At 31.2% G+C, this 20040-nt stretch overlaps 3 protein-coding genes and 1 non-coding gene across 6 annotated transcripts; 1 reads left to right on the top strand and 3 right to left on the bottom strand.

Moving 5' to 3' along the window:
- Nucleotides 1-3302: 3302 nt before the first annotated feature.
- On the bottom strand, nucleotides 3303-9473 carry LOC114183572 (oxysterol-binding protein-related protein 3C). 3 transcript variants are annotated; one of them, XM_028070642.1, is made up of 11 exons: nucleotides 9029-9473; nucleotides 8094-8261; nucleotides 7754-7847; nucleotides 7340-7456; nucleotides 7178-7250; nucleotides 6747-6865; nucleotides 6411-6532; nucleotides 5813-5989; nucleotides 4850-4994; nucleotides 3999-4177; nucleotides 3303-3654 (listed from the first exon to the last, which is right to left on the bottom strand). In XM_028070642.1, the coding sequence occupies exons 1-11, from the start codon at nucleotides 9124-9126 to the stop codon at nucleotides 3408-3410; spliced, it is 1539 nt and encodes a 512-aa protein (XP_027926443.1). In that variant the 5' UTR covers nucleotides 9127-9473; the 3' UTR covers nucleotides 3303-3407. The 3 variants fall into 3 exon arrangements, with proteins under 3 accessions (XP_027926443.1, XP_027926444.1, XP_027926445.1); XM_028070643.1 differs by having other exon boundaries at nucleotides 8094-8258; XM_028070644.1 differs by lacking the exon at nucleotides 8094-8261 and having other exon boundaries at nucleotides 9029-9469.
- A 1265-nt stretch (nucleotides 9474-10738) lies between these two features.
- Nucleotides 10739-12996, bottom strand: LOC114183166. Its single transcript, XM_028070083.1, has 7 exons — nucleotides 12676-12996; nucleotides 12479-12541; nucleotides 12299-12385; nucleotides 11835-12075; nucleotides 11467-11540; nucleotides 11203-11301; nucleotides 10739-11076 (listed from the first exon to the last, which is right to left on the bottom strand). The coding sequence occupies exons 1-7, from the start codon at nucleotides 12877-12879 to the stop codon at nucleotides 10993-10995; spliced, it is 852 nt and encodes a 283-aa protein (XP_027925884.1). The 5' UTR covers nucleotides 12880-12996; the 3' UTR covers nucleotides 10739-10992.
- Nucleotides 12997-13047: 51 nt separating this feature from the next.
- Nucleotides 13048-13119, bottom strand: TRNAG-UCC. Its single transcript has one exon. It is a non-coding gene; the product is annotated as a tRNA-Gly (tRNA).
- Nucleotides 13120-16697: 3578 nt separating this feature from the next.
- LOC114183567 (RHOMBOID-like protein 1) lies at nucleotides 16698-19908 on the top strand. The gene is made up of 6 exons (XM_028070635.1): nucleotides 16698-17261; nucleotides 17468-17631; nucleotides 17829-17992; nucleotides 18118-18389; nucleotides 19121-19247; nucleotides 19471-19908. The coding sequence occupies exons 1-6, from the start codon at nucleotides 16939-16941 to the stop codon at nucleotides 19597-19599; spliced, it is 1179 nt and encodes a 392-aa protein (XP_027926436.1). The 5' UTR covers nucleotides 16698-16938; the 3' UTR covers nucleotides 19600-19908.
- Nucleotides 19909-20040: the final 132 nt, after the last annotated feature.

Genomic DNA, 20040 nt, shown 5'->3' with positions numbered 1-20040 from the left:
GTGCCACAAATTTGCTCAAAAGTCGCAAAAATGATGAGGATTTGCGTATTATCTTTCCTACAAATTTTTAAAATTTACTATTTAATCTTTTTTTAATCATCCTATAGGATTTACATGTATGTACCACAAATTTGATGACAACTTACAAAAATCTACCCTTATTTTTTTCACTAGGTGGTCGGCTTGAAGAAAAAAACAGGTCACAAAATTTATGTGCTACGAATTTGCTTACAAGTCGCAAAAACGATGAGGATCTGCATATTATCTTTCATACAAATTTTTTAAATTTACTATTTAATCTTTTTTTAATCATCCTATGTGATTTACATGTTATGTACCACGAATTTGATGACAACTTACAAAAATCTACCCTTATTTTTTGCACTAGGTGGTCGCTTGAAGAAAAAAACAGGTCGCAAAATTTATGTGCCACGAATTTACTTACAAGTCACAAAAATGACAAGGAGCTGCGTATTATCTTTCGTACAAATTTTTAAAATTTACTATTTAATCTCTTTTTAATATTCCTATGAGATTTACATGTTATGTACCACGAATTTGATGACAACTTACAAAAATCTACCCTTATTTATTTCACTAGGTGGCCGGAAAAAAACAGGTTGTAAAATATATGTGCCACGAATTTGCTTACAATTCGCAAAAACGACGAGGATCTGCATATTATCTTTCGCACAAATTTTTAAAATTTACTATTTAATATCTTTTTAATATTCCTATGGGATTTACATGTTATGTACCACGAATTTGATGACAACTTACAGAAATCTATCCTTATTTTTTTCATTAGGTGGCCGGCTTGAAGAAAAAAACAAGTCGCAAAAGTTATGTGCCACGAATTTGCTTACAATTCGTAAAAACGACGAGCGAGGATCTGCGTATTATCTTTATTACAAATTTTTAAAATTGACTATTTATTCATTTTTTTAATCATCCTATCGGATGTAACTGTTATGTACAATAATTTGATTATAAATTACAAAAATATACTCTTATTGCTTGCACTAGATGGTTGGCTTGAAAAAAAAAAGTCAAATTCGATCTCAATCTAGGTGGGAAATAATAAATAAATCAATAGAAAACTCATATTACTTTTTGTACAATTTTTTTAAATATACTAATTAATCTTTTATTTGTTATCCAATGAGATATAAAAATTAAAAAAATCCAGGAGCTGACACGTGACATATACTGCTAAAAAACGTTAACTATTTAAACATGTTAATAAAAATGACTAAATTGACAAAAAAAATGACAAAAATGAGGACTTAATTAAATACAAAATGAGAATGAAGATCAAATTGAATAAAATAACAAAAATAGAGAACAAATATATTTAAATATTATAAAAATATATAATAATATACAATATTAGAAATTCTTTTCTCACATCAAAATTGTATAATATTTTTTGTTAATAAAATATTAAATAAAAATATTTATGTTATTTTTTGCTAAAGTCCTAATTCTACTCATGCACGTCTACATATATGTGATGTGTAACTCAATCGTCAAGACTTTTTTTTAACTTTTTGAAGAACTTCATTAAACATAATTGAATATTTCCAAAACCAAACCATCAAAGCGATGCAATATTACTCATTTATTGCAGACAAAATAAAATCATACAAAAAAAAAATCAGATAGAACCAAGAGAATACTCAAAAGATAATAGTATTGAATAAAAATTATATTTGCTATGGTAATAACTTCACTAAATTTTATTTAATTCAAGACTTGTAAACTACGCGAAGTTTTATAATCAATCGATTTTTTATTATATAAGTGGGAGGAGTAAGAATTTAACAAATAATCGAAAAAAAAAAAGTTGTTCAAATTACCTAATCTTTTTTATACAATTATAAAGAAAGTTGAGCATATGTAATTATTCACAAATTCAATAATAAATGTGAGAACATACTTCACACGTGATGAAAAATTACTTAATAAATTTATATGTTTAATGAATTTAGCTCGTATAAGCTACGGCTAATGGTTCACATGAAATAAAATAATATGTTAAATTAGATTAATAATTTAGGTAAAGACTTGTATTAATTAAAATTAAATTAATTTATATTTTACATTCAGTTTTTGCAAAAATATTCATTGAGTGAATGTTTCAAATTAAGAGAAAATATTAAAGAAATTGTTTTACAATACATAATATATATATTATTATACATTTTTTAAAGATAAAACCACTAAGAAGTTATTGAAGATTAAAATATACAACATCTTAATAGTAATCATCATAAATATATTAACAAATTTGAGCTGCAAATCTTGATTGGGGTTAAAAGGTTGTGCTTAAATGGTAGAATTCATAATTATAAATCCAAATATATTTCTCATTAATGTAAGTTTGTAGACAAAGAGCATTATTCTTTCAGAATAGAAGTTGAGAGAAAAACATCATGATTCTTATTCCGTCAACTTTATAATTTTCTCAAGTGTAACAAAATAAAATTCATGTTTTCCCACCCTTTTTTTATTATCTACGATAGTTTTGTAAGATACACGGTAAATATGTTCTTTCTAAGATGTTATATCTTTCTTTCCACATGTTATTGGTTAAGATTTATATATATTTTTTTACATGTACATCAGAATGGAGATGTAGAATATATTATTTATATATTTAATATACCGTATTAAAAATCTCACATTAACTAAAACTTAAATCGATATAAATATCACCTCACACTTTCATCCTTGTTTTATTAGATTAAATTAAACCTAAATCATTATTTAATATAGTATTAAAGTCGTTAAGAAGAGTTTATCCAGACAAATATTTTTACTTATTTTATTTATTTATTAACAAGTTATAATGAAAGTGTGTTAGAAAATCTCAAATTAATTAAAGATAAAAACTAATTTATAATATATAAATGTGTATAAACTTCACTTTTTAACTAATATCGTAATATTATTACATTAAGTTAACCTAAAATTTATTTGTTAATATATTATAATATGTTACATTTTTACTTGTGAATAAAACTATATTTTAGGAAGCATGAAAAATATCGAGGAGAGTAGTTTGACTGGGGAAATGCGAATAAAAAAATATAAATTTTTGGATACATGAATCTTTTATTCGTAAAGAAAAAAAAAAGAAAAATCGGGACAAACACAAATTATTATCATTTATTGATTTTAAAGTTTCAATTTTAAATCAGTCCCAGAACCAATTATTAGAGATTGCAGTGTTTTAATAAATTATAAAAAAATTCAAGATGAAAAACAGAGTAAGAAAAAAAAGGATTGATGAGACAGAATGATGAACTGCAGCTATAAACAAAATTCTTCCACTTATAAATCAATAAATGAAGTTACATGATCTAACCGTGGCATAGAAAACCAAAAACACACATAGAAACTACTCATTCTTTGGACAAATCACCATACTGCCATGGATTAAATTCAATATCTTTATTATCAACATGATCAATAGTGTCTGAGTTATCAATAGCAGTACGATGCTCAGTGTATTTACCATTGTATTGGTATATCTCCAAATCACCCCATGGAGTTGATGTGACCTCTTCAGTCAAATCAAACCATCTTGGTGTAAATTTATGCTCTTTGGCTTCTCGGATTTTCTTTTCGGCGCGTTGCCTCTCTTCCAAACTGTGAGAGAAACCAATACAATCTTAGAGTGAAGTTATGCCTACAAAACTCAATAGGCAAAATTGGCAGTAAGAACAATGTTTCTAATTTCAAAGTATCGTCACTTTGCAATCACTGGGCATTAGAGTATTAGATCAACGCAGAAAGCAGCAGATTTCTTTGCTATTCCTCCTCCTAAAAAGTTAGTAGTTTCGTCCGGTTGATCCAAATTGTTGAACTTAATAATTTCTATAACACTGACCATGCAAAATTGTTAATTTTATACTTGTATTGCTTGCTTTTATTCTGCACACACTAAGTACATATTTTCAAACATGTGAAGAATGAAAGTAAAGGTCAAGAACCTGCTTTTATCTGCCCCTGATTTGGATATATCACCCATTTCAAGTGCAAATCTATCCGGTCGTAAACGGGAGTCTGATGGCAACAATTTTCTAGGAGCAGTGTCAAAGCTGTTTACTTTATGCGCAAAGTATGTATAGTCGAATTGATCATTTGCTGGAACATCTGCAACATGCCAAACCTGCAGAAAAAAATTCAAGAGAAACTATTAATAAAAATTATAAATAACTATGCCTTTACAAGTTGTATCAGCAAAAAAGAATATTAAATTAAAAATACTTCCTATTTTGAAGTAGAATATTAAATTGATACTTGATAGCACCAGTTCTAACCTATTTTTCTATCATTCTCTAATTGATGTGAGTCTAATCCAAATGAAGTTTAAAATCATATTTGTAAATTGAGTGTTTGATCTACAAAAGCTAGAATAGAATCATCAACTAATGATAGTTGGAAATTTGAAAGAATTTCTGTCACAAAAATCACAGCTTCTATACTACTAGGTAGGAAATGAAAAGAAGAGAAAAACCTTTCCTCTTTTGAATGGAAGAATGATGATGGACACAAAGAAAATGGATAACAGAGGGAGGGATGGCTAGAATTGGCTGGGTAGGTAGCGTGTTTATGGATGGAACTATTCCGAAGGGTCACCTTGAATTCTTATATCATAATTGTTTTCCACTGGAAATAGGGTCGGCCATCCCCACTAGTACAATTGTATTGTACCAATCATGCCAACCGACAGACCAAGAAAACAGCATAATCCAATGTAAAAAACAAAGCTACAGCCCATTAGCATATAACTGGTCCTGATCATTTTGTATACTTTTTTCAAACAAAACAGAAAAAACACCTCTTTCAATTCTGTGTCCGGGAGAGGCTCTCCTTCCAAATCACAAGGTTGATAACTCATTGACTCATTCCACTTCCCAGTCATCAATATTTTAGGCTCCTCGGCCGAGTTATAGACATATCCATCTACTTCATAGCGACCAGCCCTGCAGGATATCAAGAAACAAAAAGCTATTTAAAGAATCAATATCTGAACGGGGAATGATAATAGAAATAGAACACATAAAATGGAAGGGATTTAAGTCATTCAATTCTCCTTAAAATGAAAACACAACTTTAACAGAGGATGCAAATTTTAATGCAATTAGAGAACCAGATTAAATAGTCCGATAACTAGAAAATTCAATGACATTACACCTTTTGAAAATTCCACATCAACTAGAAATATGACTGAATTATAATAACTATGTAGATTCAAAATTCACCTTAAAAGTTGGTTTTAGAGGCTTAGGTAGACTTAAAACTACTTTCTAAGATTGTATTAGAGTGTATCCTAGGAAGGTTTATTGGACATATCGAAAGCCATTGGATTGCTAACAAACCACTCATAAATATTTAGTATCATATTTGAAATTTCCAATCCTCGACGTGAGTGGGTATGTAAGAGATTTCACATCGACTAAAGATATGGACAAATTATGGTACCTTACCACGCAATCTAATTATTTTTAAGCCGATTTTGTAGGGATGAATTAATCCTAAAACCACCTTTTAAGATTTTATTAAAGTTTGTATGGTAGGTGTTGGTCTCACCTCACAACCCAATTTTTTAAGGTTGAGTTAGGACTAATCCAACTTTTAACAATACTCCCATGACATTTTAGTTGCATTATACATTGAAGTCCAACTTTGATGATATCGGCATAGTTGCCATCCAGTTGAATCTAAATTCAATATAGTACTAGTACAAACCAATAAAAGATGTGTTAATTGGAAAACAATACAATAATATGATGTCACATACCCAAACCATCCACATGGTTGAAAGTAGAGTACAACTTTGTCCCCTGTTGTCAAGTTCGTCATTATCATCTCCCCAGGTGAATCAATCCATGTTCGTCCAAATATCAAATTATTAACCTTGGTTGGAGGGGGAATCAAATCTATGACTACACCATCCTTCTTGAGGGTTACACGTGTTCTGCAAATAATAATTGCAAAACCTATATTTATTATTTCCTTGCTAGCAAATGATAATAAAATGACAATTCTGCAGGGAACTACAAAAGTAAAGCAAAGACAAAATTTGTTGTATAATTATTATATACATACTGCCTCTCGTAGCAATAGATTATGAAGATTCTTCATTAAAAAAAAAATAAACTTCTTTTCAGATTCTTCAAGAGAATTGAAGTTAGATTTGAAAAAGCATAACAAATTAAATGAGCCCAGAATACTGTTATACGTCTGTCACCCAGCTAAGAAATACTCATAACAATGTGAAAAGTAGAGTGTGGCGTATGAATGGAGCAGTAGGAAGTTGGAAGTATATAGACTACGAGTGGACAATAAGAATATAACAATGTGATATGCTAAACAAGTGTAATGTATTGATCGATCACCTTCCAACGGGGTAAACATCAACAGAATTTCCCAAAAACTTAGTCTTTAACTTTGAAGTCACATCATATGTAAAATGTTCATTCTCAGCATGACCAGCACTCATCGGGGGATGGTGACTCACCTGAAATTAAAAATACAGCAACAAGATATCCAATATAAGGGATAAGATAAAAGAGACGAGGAAACAAAAATTTCATGGATGTGTTCACCTAACAATGCAAAAGAAAGTAGTGAGAAGAACACAACAGTTCTTGAAAATGCTGGTATAAATTTCCAGGGAAATATTAAAGGTGCGGGGAGACAGAGTTTTTATGAATCACATACTTAAAAGGTACCTGTTCTGCAAGAAATGAAACTCCACCATGGTTAACCATCTCATAAGTCTCTCCAAGGATAGGGTTAAAAGGCTTCCAGGTTCGTTGGTATGCAAAGTACACCGATATAGCCCATGACGCTGCAATGATTCGATGAGTCATAAAAGTAATGAAGTAATCAGGAACTACAAGCAAAAGGCTCCCAGACACTCTTGGAAGAACAAGAACTAACACAACAGGCTCTAGCGGCCAATTGTTTGGGTCAATTAAATCACATAGTCCTTTACTATAAATAAAATATTCACTACAGCCTCGATCACTTTTCGAAACTAGATAGAATGTTATTCATTCTTAATTTTAACTAAACCCTCCATTACCTTTAAGATTACAATTCAATTGATCAAAACAATTAAAAAATACCAGAGAATATACGAGGGAAACGAATAACTCACATGCATACACCATCCTCATGTATGGGTCCTCACATTTATCTGCCTGATCTAACAAGTAGGAGTACTCCATCAACTAGTTCAAACAATTCGAAGTTCAGTCAAGTGCTAATACAAACAAATAGTGCAATTTAACAAACCCAAAAGAAGTACTGGTATGCAAACCTCTGCCATTTTCTGAAGCATAGTCATTGGTTCAAAAATAATAACAGGTAGCGTTACCATTGATGTCACATCTGAGCCAATATATTTGTGCATCATCTTCCAGTAACTGTCTCTTTCCTGAATACAAAAGTCAAACATAGGGAAAATGCAATAAGATCACGGCATAGTAGTAGGCATTAGATGTGTGCCGAAAAGAGAAATAGGAAATAAGTAAAACCAAAAAAATGAATGGCATCCATATTATCAACAATAAATAAAACTAAAAGGCAACACGAGCAGATAATTTAAAGCAGACAAAGGAACGATAACCAAGAGCATTTTCAAAGTCTAAGCAGAAAGTACAAAACAACTAATGCCGAAAAAGGTTTGAACCAAAAAATAACATTTCTGAAATAAACATGCAAAAATAAGCACCTCAGGTTTCCATCTTCCTCTCTGGGCTTCCTCCTCTGCATCCTCTTTACCACCCTCCGGATTTATGACTTCTACCCCTTCATACCCCAGCAACCTATAAACAAAGGAGAACATGAGTAAGCTTGCATTCCCCAGAATATCTACATTTCTTAGTGATGAAGCTGACAAGTTCCACCGTAAAAAATGTAAAATATGAAACTAAAATGGATGGGCGCGTTATTATTATATGAAGTCCAACGACCAAAAACATTTGGGGTAAAATTTCCACAAGCTTTCTTCATTTCTAGATAATGTCAGTGATTAAAGAGATTCCAATTAGATAAACAGAAGGTTACTTTACAAATTACTAGTAGCTCCCATCCTTGATATATTGATATATAGAACTGCTGAAAATTGCACTGCACTGCAGATCCTTGATGGAACACTACTCGATAAGTCTTTCCAGTACCACGTCCAGGTATGAGAGCTAGGAACTACGAACAAGTACATGGGACGGCAATTCTCTCTTCTAGCCATTATAGAAATTTGAAAGTTTAATTAGTAATGTGGGTTATATATTTAGACCTTTTATTCATTTTGGTTATTATAATTTGTTTTCGAATCCTATTATTTAAAAAGGATTCATTATAGCTCCTTCCATTTAAATTGGCTTTAACTCACTTGGGAGCATCGAGTGTCAAAATATAAATCTGTCACATGTCAAAATTTCGATCATCTTTTATCTTGGGATCCTTTTGATTTTAAGGCGTGACATTTTTTCAAGTAGAAAATGAACCATATTTTTATGGATAACGATGTCTTGATTCACTATTTTTATAGACACAAACTCTGATGGTCACCTGTCACACGTATCTCGACACTGACACTTCCAAACAGGCCAATTTGAGTTTCTTTTACAAAAATAAAAACTCATTGAGTATTTTTTGTAAAATACTGACTCAATGTAGTAAAAAATATATATATAGGAACGAAAAGGCTTAAATAGAGAGAACAACCTAATTTGAATGATGATGATAACACTATAATATCAAGTTGCCTGTTTGCCTCACAGTATCAATGCAACTTAAAGAACAGAGGTAAATCTAAGTCTATAATCCAACAAATATCAAATAATCATTTGGCTTTGTGAATGACACTTTAAACTACAACATAAGAACACACATAAGTGTAGATTACGATGACACAACACATACGAATACGATTATATAGATATGAATAATATAGGAATAGGACAATCCAAAAATGAAAATTCTTTGTTTGAGAAAAAAAAAATACCCGTTTACTGATCGGTGCATAGCATTGCTGAAGATGGAGAAGCCGGAAGTCATGGTGGCGAAAAAGCCCTTGTTGTCATTCTTCTCAGGGCTACCCATCTCGTTTGAAACCTAATTTAAAATATCAGAAAGAAGGGAAAGAAATCCACGATGGCTATTCGAATTGTCAAATTTTGTTGTTCGAAATGAAAACAGAAGAAAATAAGAATAGTTGGAATCAAGAAACAAAGAAGTGGGAGCAAGAAAGAGAAAATGGAAGAGTGATATGAGGGATGGATTGAAACATTGAGAAAGGAACAGGAAAATTTGGTTTCGATTGCGTAGGTGACGGTTGTGTTTGGTGTTTGGATTTGTGAAAGTTTTTTGGAGTTTTAGAGAGTCCGAAGAAACTGTGGAGTGGATCAACAAATGAACGTAGAAACAGTGACTCTGACGCTACTTTTATGGCGCGTGCGGATGGCAGGGAGGGAAGTGAAACAGAGATTATGTTTAACGGCTATTATTAAAGGAACCAAAACAAGCTTTGACTTTCTTTACTCCCTTCTAATTTAATAAAACTAATTAATTAATTAAAATAATTCTTAATTTTCTTAAAAATTATATTTTCGTATACAATCATTTTGAAATTATTGAGGTATATTGTTGTCTCACTCTTTTTATCAGATTAAACATTTTATTGTTCGATATTTCTATTAAAATCTCTTGAGAAAGTTTTTCAAATTTAATTAGCGTTTATTCTTTATTAATTACAAAAGTGGAAAATAATTAACAGTATTCTGCTCCAAAATAATTAAGAAAAAAATTTGAAAGCCTGTCAAGTAAAAATAAGTGATTTTTTCATAATAATAATAGTAATAATAATATATAACATGAGCAACCTTTTCTAATATATACACTCAGTTTTCATGTTGTATGGCGTGCATCAATATATATTGATTTCCCAATATTAGTGGAAATAAAGGAAGGCACTAACAGCGTTTTAACTAATATATTTCCGTATGCTTAAAACGGTAAAAGATATAATTATTTTTTGTTTAATTATAACTTATTCTCGTTAATATTCTATTGTAACATTTTTTTATGGGTTAAATAATCCTTTGGGTTATAAATTAATAGATCTAATTAAAACGAATTAATTAATATAGAAAAATATAAAGTACATTTATAATGTCAAAAAAATTTGAAAACAGGCAGCTTCAAAACAAATTCTGTTAAACTATAATAAATTATTTGGTATATTACTAATGTTTAAGTTTTTCTTTTTTTTTTCAAATTTAACATCTTTCCATTTATAATTAAAGTTGCTAGTATATATTTTTAATTGCATTACCCTTATGTGAAATATTTGGATAATTATTTATAAACCAAATCAGTGTGAAATTTTATCAAATATATATGCTCAATTATCTTAATGTTACATTAGTCATACATAATTGAAAAGATAGCCATTAAAAGCAATTATGTTATCATTCAGAATGGTTTTTCTAAGGAGCCTATAGAGTGAGGTTCACCTTCAACTCATACTCGTATTTTAAATTACATTTTTATTCTATAATTCTCTTATTGACTTCCACATTGAAAAATGTTTTCAAGATAAACCTTCTTTCGTTATTCAAACAATCCCCTCAGAAGAACTCATCTCATAGCTCTGCGTAAAGGATCTTCCCCTTCCCAACAGCTTTGTCCAGAAAGTCTCCATTGGTAAGAACAATAAATAAAACTAAAGTTACATTTAATGTCTATAACATATTGAAAGAAAAAAAATCTTTAACATTAACACGCCCTCAAATCGAAGAAATTAGGTGTACATGTCAAGTGTTTCCTTCATGAGAGTGTTACAAGATGGCTTCTGAGTTCTAACAAAACTGTTCTGGACTAAGAAGAACTGAACAGAATGTGGTTTTATCCATTCCTTAACAGCTAATTGATATTCACAATCATATAAGCCCTTGATGGGAAGAAAATTTACGGCTCTCTCTGGCGCCGGGATCTTCGAACAAGGTAAATACGCCCATAAACCCACTGTCTACCTAATCTTAAATCCGATTGCTGCAAAATAATAACACCATTGGTCATGCAAACACCTGCAACTCTTGTTTACATTGACACGTTTTTATTTTTCTTCAATTATACAAACTGTCTTATGCAAGATGTAAAAGGAATCTACTTTATTACCTCAGCTTTGGTGCGAAATTCCAATAAGCATTCACATACATGACAATCTGCTCTATGAGATGAGTTATTACCCTTGTCCGTTCTCACAAATGCAAATACCTTAAACAAAATGAATTCAATACCGTGAGAATGATTTAAGTGAAGTATAAACATCAAACAGTGCTTCTCTAGCTGGACAAGTAGGACCATTCAGCCAAGCAAGAAACAAGACACCTATATGACATTGCCACTGTGGGAGCCTATGTATATAACTCAGTTACTGACCTCTTCTCCACAATTTGGACATGAACCCTTCAGTGCCGCTAAATCACCCCTCCACAGGCCTTGAAGCACCTTAACTGTGGAAATAAGCAATTAGTAACATGTAAATACAGAAGCAGCCATGTTGAAGTAATAGTTAGAAAAAAGAGTAAAATTTACACTCAGTTCCTTCCCAGGGTGTTTAACATTTCTTTTAATTAGAATTAGAGTTTCATCGTAGCAATTCACGTTTACATTAAATATCAGCAAAGTTTTTGAAAGTGAAAGTCTAATTCTAGTTAGGGAAAATGCTAAAAGTACACAAGGAACCACAGACTGATAAATTTAATTTGAACTAGTGTTTGGAGTTCAAATTCGGAAATGATTTTTACCTGAAGCTGAAGCAACTGGGTAGCCAATGACCAAACCGAGTGCCGTGAGGATAATGCCGTTGACCACAAAAAGAAGCCCTACTCCTGATGCTTGACTACCATATGAGAATCCTCCCGAGTCGAATGCTTTTTGATAAGCTGTGTTAACAGTGTACAATATAGGCCAAACACAAGCTGAACAGCCAAGTGCAAGAAATAGGGACCATAAGCTTGCTAATGCAAAAGCCATAGAAATATCTTCCTGCCCTACATCCACAGTCACTCAATATAATTCAAGTGAAGAAACCAAGAGAACAAAAAAGGAAGGAAAGGGAACCTCAACATTTTAACCACACAAAAATTGTCCTTATATCCAAAACATTCAACAGAAGAACACATCACACCACACACAAATGTAACTGTTCAATACATTCTTAACTTCATTAAGAACACATTGAAATAAGGAAATTGAAGAAGAAAGTTACATCAGAATCAGCATATGTGGAATGCCTCCGGATGCTGCATCGAGGGTACTTGACAACTGACTTAGAACCATACCACTTAAGCTTCAACTGTTCATAAGACAAGCTAATATATAATTAAGAGACTTAAGCGTGTAACGAAATGTTGAGTGGTGAAATCAAGAAAGACAGATAGACAGATACCTCAACTCTATCAAACATGTCATCGAGAATCAAAGGCTCTCCACTGTAATACGCATCCCGCGCCTATAAACAATCCAAGTTCGTCGCATTAGCCCTTGAATAGTTGCATAGTTAATGATTCTTCTGTGGTGATTATATTAATGGATAAGAAAAGTGAAATTGAGACTGAAAAATGGTGAATTGAAAAGACGTGTGACCTGAGAGTAAAGAGCTTCGAGGGTTTCTTTGGCGGCGGTGTGGAGAGGGCCAACGTATATGCAGGATGGCCCACGAGGAGGGTCGTCGGAGGCTCGAACGGAGAACAAAGAAACGGTACGGTTGCTTCTGAATCTGCGGCTGCGGGTGGATAATATAGTTAACTGCGCCGCGCTGAAGGCGTTGCTGCTACACGCGCCTCCCATCACCCTTCACTTCATGACGGTTTAAAATAGAAAATGGGAAATGAAACAGAAGCCACATAAATATAGAGACAGAGATCCGAATTCAAGAGATTGCTCGTTCGTCCTCTTTTGTTCTTTGTCTGTTCTATGCAGGTAAAAATAAAAAGTAAGGAAAAAAAAAACAGTTACTGCGTTTGCCGGGAGTCGAACCCGGGTCTATTGCTTGGAAGGCAATTATCCTAACCGTTGGACTACAAACGCTTTGATGTTAATAGTTCTAAACTTTAACAATTTGTAAGTTATATAAAAAAGATATTTATAAGAATCAAAATTTCAAGTTTCAAAAACTTATATATGAAAAAGATATTTATACGAATGAAATTTTTTTAAAAATTATACGAATGTTAAATTGAATACATAAACATTTATTGGTATGTCCAAAATTTCAGTGGTAACAACATTGGCGACTGAAGTTCGTATTGGTTTGTGTCTTTCCTGGACGTAGCTAAGAGATTTGTACTCACTTTATTTTTGGTCGAGCTGCATTCCATCCTCACTTTATTTTTAAAGTCTTTTATCTCGTCCTTCCAATATGATCTAAATGTTATATTTGTAAATTGTGTTAAATTTTAATTTTGAATCCTTTAAATAAATAAACGAAAATTCAACATATGTAATTCAAATGGAAGCTTTGAGTGTTAAAACTGTTGTTTTAATCACTAGGTATAATTATAATTAATGAATATTAAAAAATTATAATTAATGATATAGGTCATCAATTAGTGAAAAAAAAATGTGTTGAATCCTTTTTTCTGGTTTGGTATTATGGTGATAATAGCCGAAAATATATAAAGAAAACAAATGAGAAAGAAAAGAATGAGAATGTTAATTGAGCAGTGCAACTCAACCCATTGCTTGGAATACAATGCAGGGATTGCTTTTGAAATTAGAATGCTCCAAAGGATGCGTGCATTCAACATTCTTCAACCTTTTTTTTCCGTAACGTAACTAACTATAATAAGTGTTTGCCACAACAACATAAACTGTAACAAAGTATATGTGTTCCCTGCATAATTAAAAATGGGTTAAATATGATTTTGTCCCTCAAGTTTCAAGTCAATTTTGAAATTAGTCCCTCTTCAAAATTTTATACCAATTTAGTCTTTTATTTTTAGAAATACGTGGATTTAGTCCTTCTTATCAAATTTTATTAAGTTTATTTGACATTTTAAACGCATTTTATGATAATATTTGAGTTAACATTGAAGCAAAAAATGTGCAAACAGTATAAATAAGTTAAATACTATCATGAAATGCACTTGAAACGGTAGATAAACTTAACAAAATTTAGTTAAAATGACTAAATTCACACATTTTTAAAGATGGAAGACTAAAATGATTAAAAATTTTAATAAAGGACTAACTTTAAATTTCGCTAAAACTTCATGGCTCAATCAATCAAAAATCTACATTTTTTCTTTAGGTCCGTTCCTATTTTATGTCTGCAAAAAATACCATTAGATTCATTTGAACAATACATTTAAATACTCAGAGATAATTGGAGGGTTTCGATGTTGTAAAACCTCTTATTAAACTCAAACTAAAATATAGGAGTAATGTTAGAAATATGTATAAATTGAGAGTCTCACAATAAATTTAACAAATTAATATTTATTTACTGTTTTGATTTTTATATTTAAGTTTATAATTCACTTTAGTTTTTTATGTATTTTTACATTTATTAAATAAAATTTAATACATAACACCTTTTAAAATTGATTTTTATACCGTTAATATATTACATATATTACAGTATGCAAAGGTTTATGTTTTGTTGCGTAATCTTCTCCTAAAAAACATTTCGACTTGAGTCAACATCTCGCCTAATATAATCTTTCCCATTTGTCGCATTGTGCCAACATTTTTGTTTCTTGTAAGAAACACCAAATATTATACTTACGACAAACGTTAAGATGTAACATTAAAATAACTATATACTGTTAACCCATTTTTTATAGATTCAATTATCATTTTAGTCTTTCTAATTTTTAATTTATTTTAAAAAAAGAAAGAAAGTAGAGTGTTTTGTATTAAGGTTGTATTTAGATTGTAGACAGAATTAAAAAATTTGTATTTAGATTAAGGAGTGAATTTGAGATAACAAAAAAGGAGATATGTTCGGTTGGCTAGTATCGATGGATCATGTGGCAAGTGATCTTGTTTTTATTAAAGAAGGTGAAAAAAGTTTGTAATATATTTAATTGATGTAATTGAAAAGATTTAGTTAAATATTAATATATTTATAAAATAATTTTTAAATGAATAAATTTTTAAATAAAATTATGTTAAAAATATCAAAATTTAAATTGATCAATTTAGTTTAATTATTATCTATACTTGTATAATTGAATATTTATTATGTTAGAATAGTAATAATTACTTTTACTACTTTAATATATATTTAAATTATTATTATACTAAAAGGAAAAACCATTACTAAAAAATAATAATTGAGTATTTCTCTTAATTTATATCTTCTTTTAAAATTGATAAATCATTTGCATTTATAAAGAAAGTATTTCTATTCAAAGATTGATTTTTTAAAATACTTGTTCAATCAAATTTATTCTTAATTTTTGTGTCATTTTTATGCTCTTTTTTTATTTTATAATTCATGTGTAGTTTTCATTTTCTTCTTATTTTTACACAAACTATGGTATTTTTTTATCATTAAGATATTCACTGAAATTCTTTAATTAGTGACTCATATCGATATTCTTAAAATGAAAATGAAATTCAGAATTTAAAATAGTACTATTGTGATTTTATTCCTTTATTTGTGGATCATGTTATTTAAGACCTTTACGTGTACTAGCAATAAATACCCATTTATTTGGAATGGCTAGTTCGAAATTAGGAGATACCTACATTTAGATATTAGTTTGACTTATATGATTAGATCTAGTTCGAAGTGTTTTTTTTTTCATTATTAATTTTATGTGATCTTGAATTGAGATTTTTGGCTTTCAAAGTTTAAGATTGAACTCTAAACACTTATATGAGTAAACTTAAAAATATATAATTGAATTACTTCTTATTTGAGTACTTGAATAGAAAAATTCTGCCCAAAAATTTACTTTGTAATATTTACACAATATCATTGAATAAATACAATGGAAGACACGTTAAACGGGTTAGAAGGTAATGAATTATAATTCTTTTATAAATAAATCTTAAAGGAGAATAAAAAACAAAACCTTTTTTAATGATCTAATTTAGAATGTTTAATTAGTTTCTAAAGCATAGGCATGCTTATGTCATATTTATTACAAGTATTATTCAACAAAGTTTTAATTTATTTGATGTAACTTCCATTCTATGAAATGATTTTGAAGACTTTTTTACTCTAATACAAGATCTTATAAAATTAATATTTTATTTAGTTGTTAAGGGAAGAATATATTTATAAAATTAAAAAATGTTCTTATTAATTTTTTGTCAAGATTTTATTTAAGATTTAGTGTTTTAAATTTTACATAATCATAGAATTCAACCCACAATCTTATTGTTATGGCTTATAAAGTAAGGTGTCCTAAAATAAAAATGTTAAATAAATTAAATTAAAATATCCATAGTCTCGAATTAGAAACGAGTGGAGCATGTGCTATTTTATTTGATTAGATCCAAATCAAGGGTCACATCAATTAATCAATTAGAAAGAAGAAAAAGGAAAAAAAAAACAAAACACATCACTGAGATCACATAAACAATTTCACAGTACAGCACAACACAGTATATCTTTATTAAGGTGAAAAATAATAATTAAAAATATAAACGGTTGAAGAAGTCAGGTAGAGATTGGCATGGTTGGAGGCATTGGTTAGAAAATTGGCGTAAAAGAAACAGAAGAAGAAACAAGACCATGCGAATCAAGAACACCCAACCACCCATCTCATAACTTGCATCGTTACCCTATGTTGGATTCCGTTCACTAACTCCCAAACCCCTAAATCTTAATCATTCCAATGCATTAGATTAAAAAAGTTTCAATCTTTTGCCAAAGGGTCGACGAGGAGGAACATGATGGGAACCGACCCATCTTCTACCAGCATCGAGGTCAAGGTCCATCCGCGCCGCGACTCCCCCGCCCGGAGACCCTTACCGTCGCCGCCGAACCCCCCCGCCGTCGACGATCACAACTTCAGCCTCTTTAGGCGCTGGTTCCCCTGGCTCGTCCCCACGTTCGTGGTGGCCAACATTGTCATCTTTATCGTCACCATGTATATAAACGATTGTCCTAAGCATTCCTTCACTGGTAGCTCTTCATGCGTTGCCTCTTTCCTTGGAAGATTCTCTTTTCAGCCTCTTAAAGAGAACCCTCTCTTAGGCCCTTCTTCCTCCACGTCAGTTCTTGTTTCTCCATTCACCTATAATCACTGTTTTTTTTTTTTTTTTTACTTTAATCGTCTGTCATAGTTACAATTACTAACGGGTAGTGTAACCAGTTTTGTTCATGTTACTATGTAGGTATATATCCATATTTGTTGGGTTGGAGCTGTTTTTATTCTGCTATTGACATTTTTTTTTTATTTAAAAAACAAATGTTTAGATTAGGGAAGATGGGTGCTCTTGAAGTGGATAAAGTGGTTCATAAACACCAGGTCTGGCGCCTCTTCTCTTGTATATGGTTGCATGGTGGGGTTGTTCACGTGCTCGCCAACATGTTGAGTCTTGTTTTTATTGGAATTCGCCTTGAGCAAGAATTTGGATTTGGTATGGTTCTGGTAATTATCTTTGCATTGTCCCATTATATAATTTCCTTTTCTTTTTTTCATGACAACAAAAACAAAACCACATTATAACTTTATAAGGGTTTATTGCATGAGTGTTCTGGAAACCAAGAAACTTGACTGAGTTTAGCAACTATCCCAGTTTCAGATTGTAATATATGCTTTGCTCGTCCTTTGTAGTTAGGATTGGATTTCTGTATGTGATATCTGGTTTTGGAGGGAGTTTGCTGTCTGCTCTGTTCTTACCAGAAGGCATCTCTGTTGGTGCTTCTGGTGCATTATTTGGTTTACTGGGGGGCATGCTATCAGAGCTGTTGATAAATTGGACAATATATGCCAACAAGGTGAACGATTAAATAAATGTGTTCTATTCAATAGTGCTTGCTTCCTAATAAACAATAATCCTCCGTTGTATTTGTATAACTGACATTTTATTTCTTCTGCATTCCATATTTGTATTATTTTGTAGTTGGCAGCTTTATTGACTCTTATAGTCATTGTTGTAATCAATTTAGCTGTTGGAATTCTTCCACATGTGGACAATTTTGCTCATATTGGAGGATTTGTCTCTGGCTTTCTTCTTGGGTTTATCTTTTTGATTCGCCCCCAGTTCAAATGGGTTAGTAGTAGACACAGACGCAGGAATTCTAGCTCTGCGCATACTGGACCTCCAGTGAGATACAAGCACAAACCTTATCAGTATGCACTGTGGGTCATATCCTTCGTAGTACTGATTGCTGGGTAAGTTCTTCATTTATTTTCTTTCTTTCTGTTTTGAACATTACCATCTGTTTTGTTAGGTGATCTAATTGCATTATATTCTACTTAGTGTATTTACAGAGGATTATGACTGGTAAATTTACTAAGCATATTGCTTCATGTAGTATTAAAGAACAAGGTTATCAGATCAGGATTCACCCGGAAAGAAATCTGTTTATTCATCATCCATCTAGTCTGTTCATCCATTACAATGATATTAAAAAAGTAAAACAGATGAAATATATTCATTATTTTTCAAAATCCAATATATTCGTCTATCAATACTTAATGGATAAAAGATTTACCCAACTGCCTTTTTATTATTAAAACTTTATGAAATTTACTTTCTAAAAAGTTGTTTTTGAAAAATTGTTTTAAAAATGTATTTTTTAAATATATTTTTATGGATGGTTAAAGAAATTTGTTGCCATGCTTATTAAGATTCTGAGTGTCTGGTCATGGGCTTTACAAAGGCTTTGTTAGACGCATTGGTATTGGAAAGCTCTCTTTAAATGCTCTCTCTGTGGTTTTGTGTATCCTGGCTTTTCTCCCCTATAGGATGGTTCTTGATCCTCCTTGCTCTGAGTTCTTTGTATATTGCCTATGTTTTTCTTCCTGGGCAAGATTTATCAATTCATGCTTCAATGATATATTAGTTAAATCTTATTGCTTAGTGCTACTTTTTCTTCTTGTTTACCTCTGCAATTTGACAGGTTTGTTACTGGGCTGGTTTTGCTTCTTCGAAGTGTTAACTTGAATGACCACTGCTCATGGTGTCATTACTTAAGTTGTGTCCCCACCTCAAAATGGAGCTGCAAAGCACAACAATTTTTATGTGAGGTTAGTGCCCTTTCACGGTGTACATGGCATCCATGCACCTTCCTATAGCAGAAGCTAATGGAATTAGTTATGTGGCTGTGTTAAAAGAAATTATATGATTTTGTTGGCAAAATATAATGCCTGAGAATTCAAGCACATTATCTTAAGAAGATTTCTTACAATGTTTTTCCTATACCTAAGTTGGTTGGTCTCGATACTGATGTTTTCTGATGCAATGCTGCAGTCAACCCAAATGGGAAACCAGCTTAACATAACATGCTTGAGCAATGGGAAAAGTGACGTTTTTCCTCTTTCAAATGCTACCTCGACGGATGCTCAACAACAGATATGTTCTCAACTTTGCAATTCATAGATCACTCGTGCCAAAGTGACATTTCATAAAGCAAATGGCTTCAGCAACTTGTGTATATGATCATACTTACAGATACAGAGAAATTATGACCGCCATTACTAGTAGTATATTCTTGTCACTGCTTTTCCATCTTAGTTATGAATTACAATGTGCTAGTATTCTTTTGTAACAGAAAGAGAGGAAGTTATATTTTATTAAAGTAGCAAAAATACTTCTCAGATGTAGTAAATGTTGTCAAATGGATTGATTGTAGATTTTTATTTCTTTTAAATGATAAGGCATCAAGGGACCAACACTGGTTAGAGCAAATCCAGTATACTGACCAAATCATGAAAATGATAATTGACAAATGAAGCTGAATTGTTTTCTCCATTTTGTGGGGGTAAAAGAAGTGGTCAAAGCTTCATGATCTGTATTTTACCACACTAATTTCCGACATCA

Source organism: Vigna unguiculata, chromosome 5 (genome assembly GCF_004118075.2).
Source record: "Vigna unguiculata cultivar IT97K-499-35 chromosome 5, ASM411807v1, whole genome shotgun sequence".
NCBI lineage: Eukaryota > Viridiplantae > Streptophyta > Magnoliopsida > Fabales > Fabaceae > Vigna > Vigna unguiculata.
This window is presented reverse-complemented; position numbering and strand designations above follow the sequence as displayed.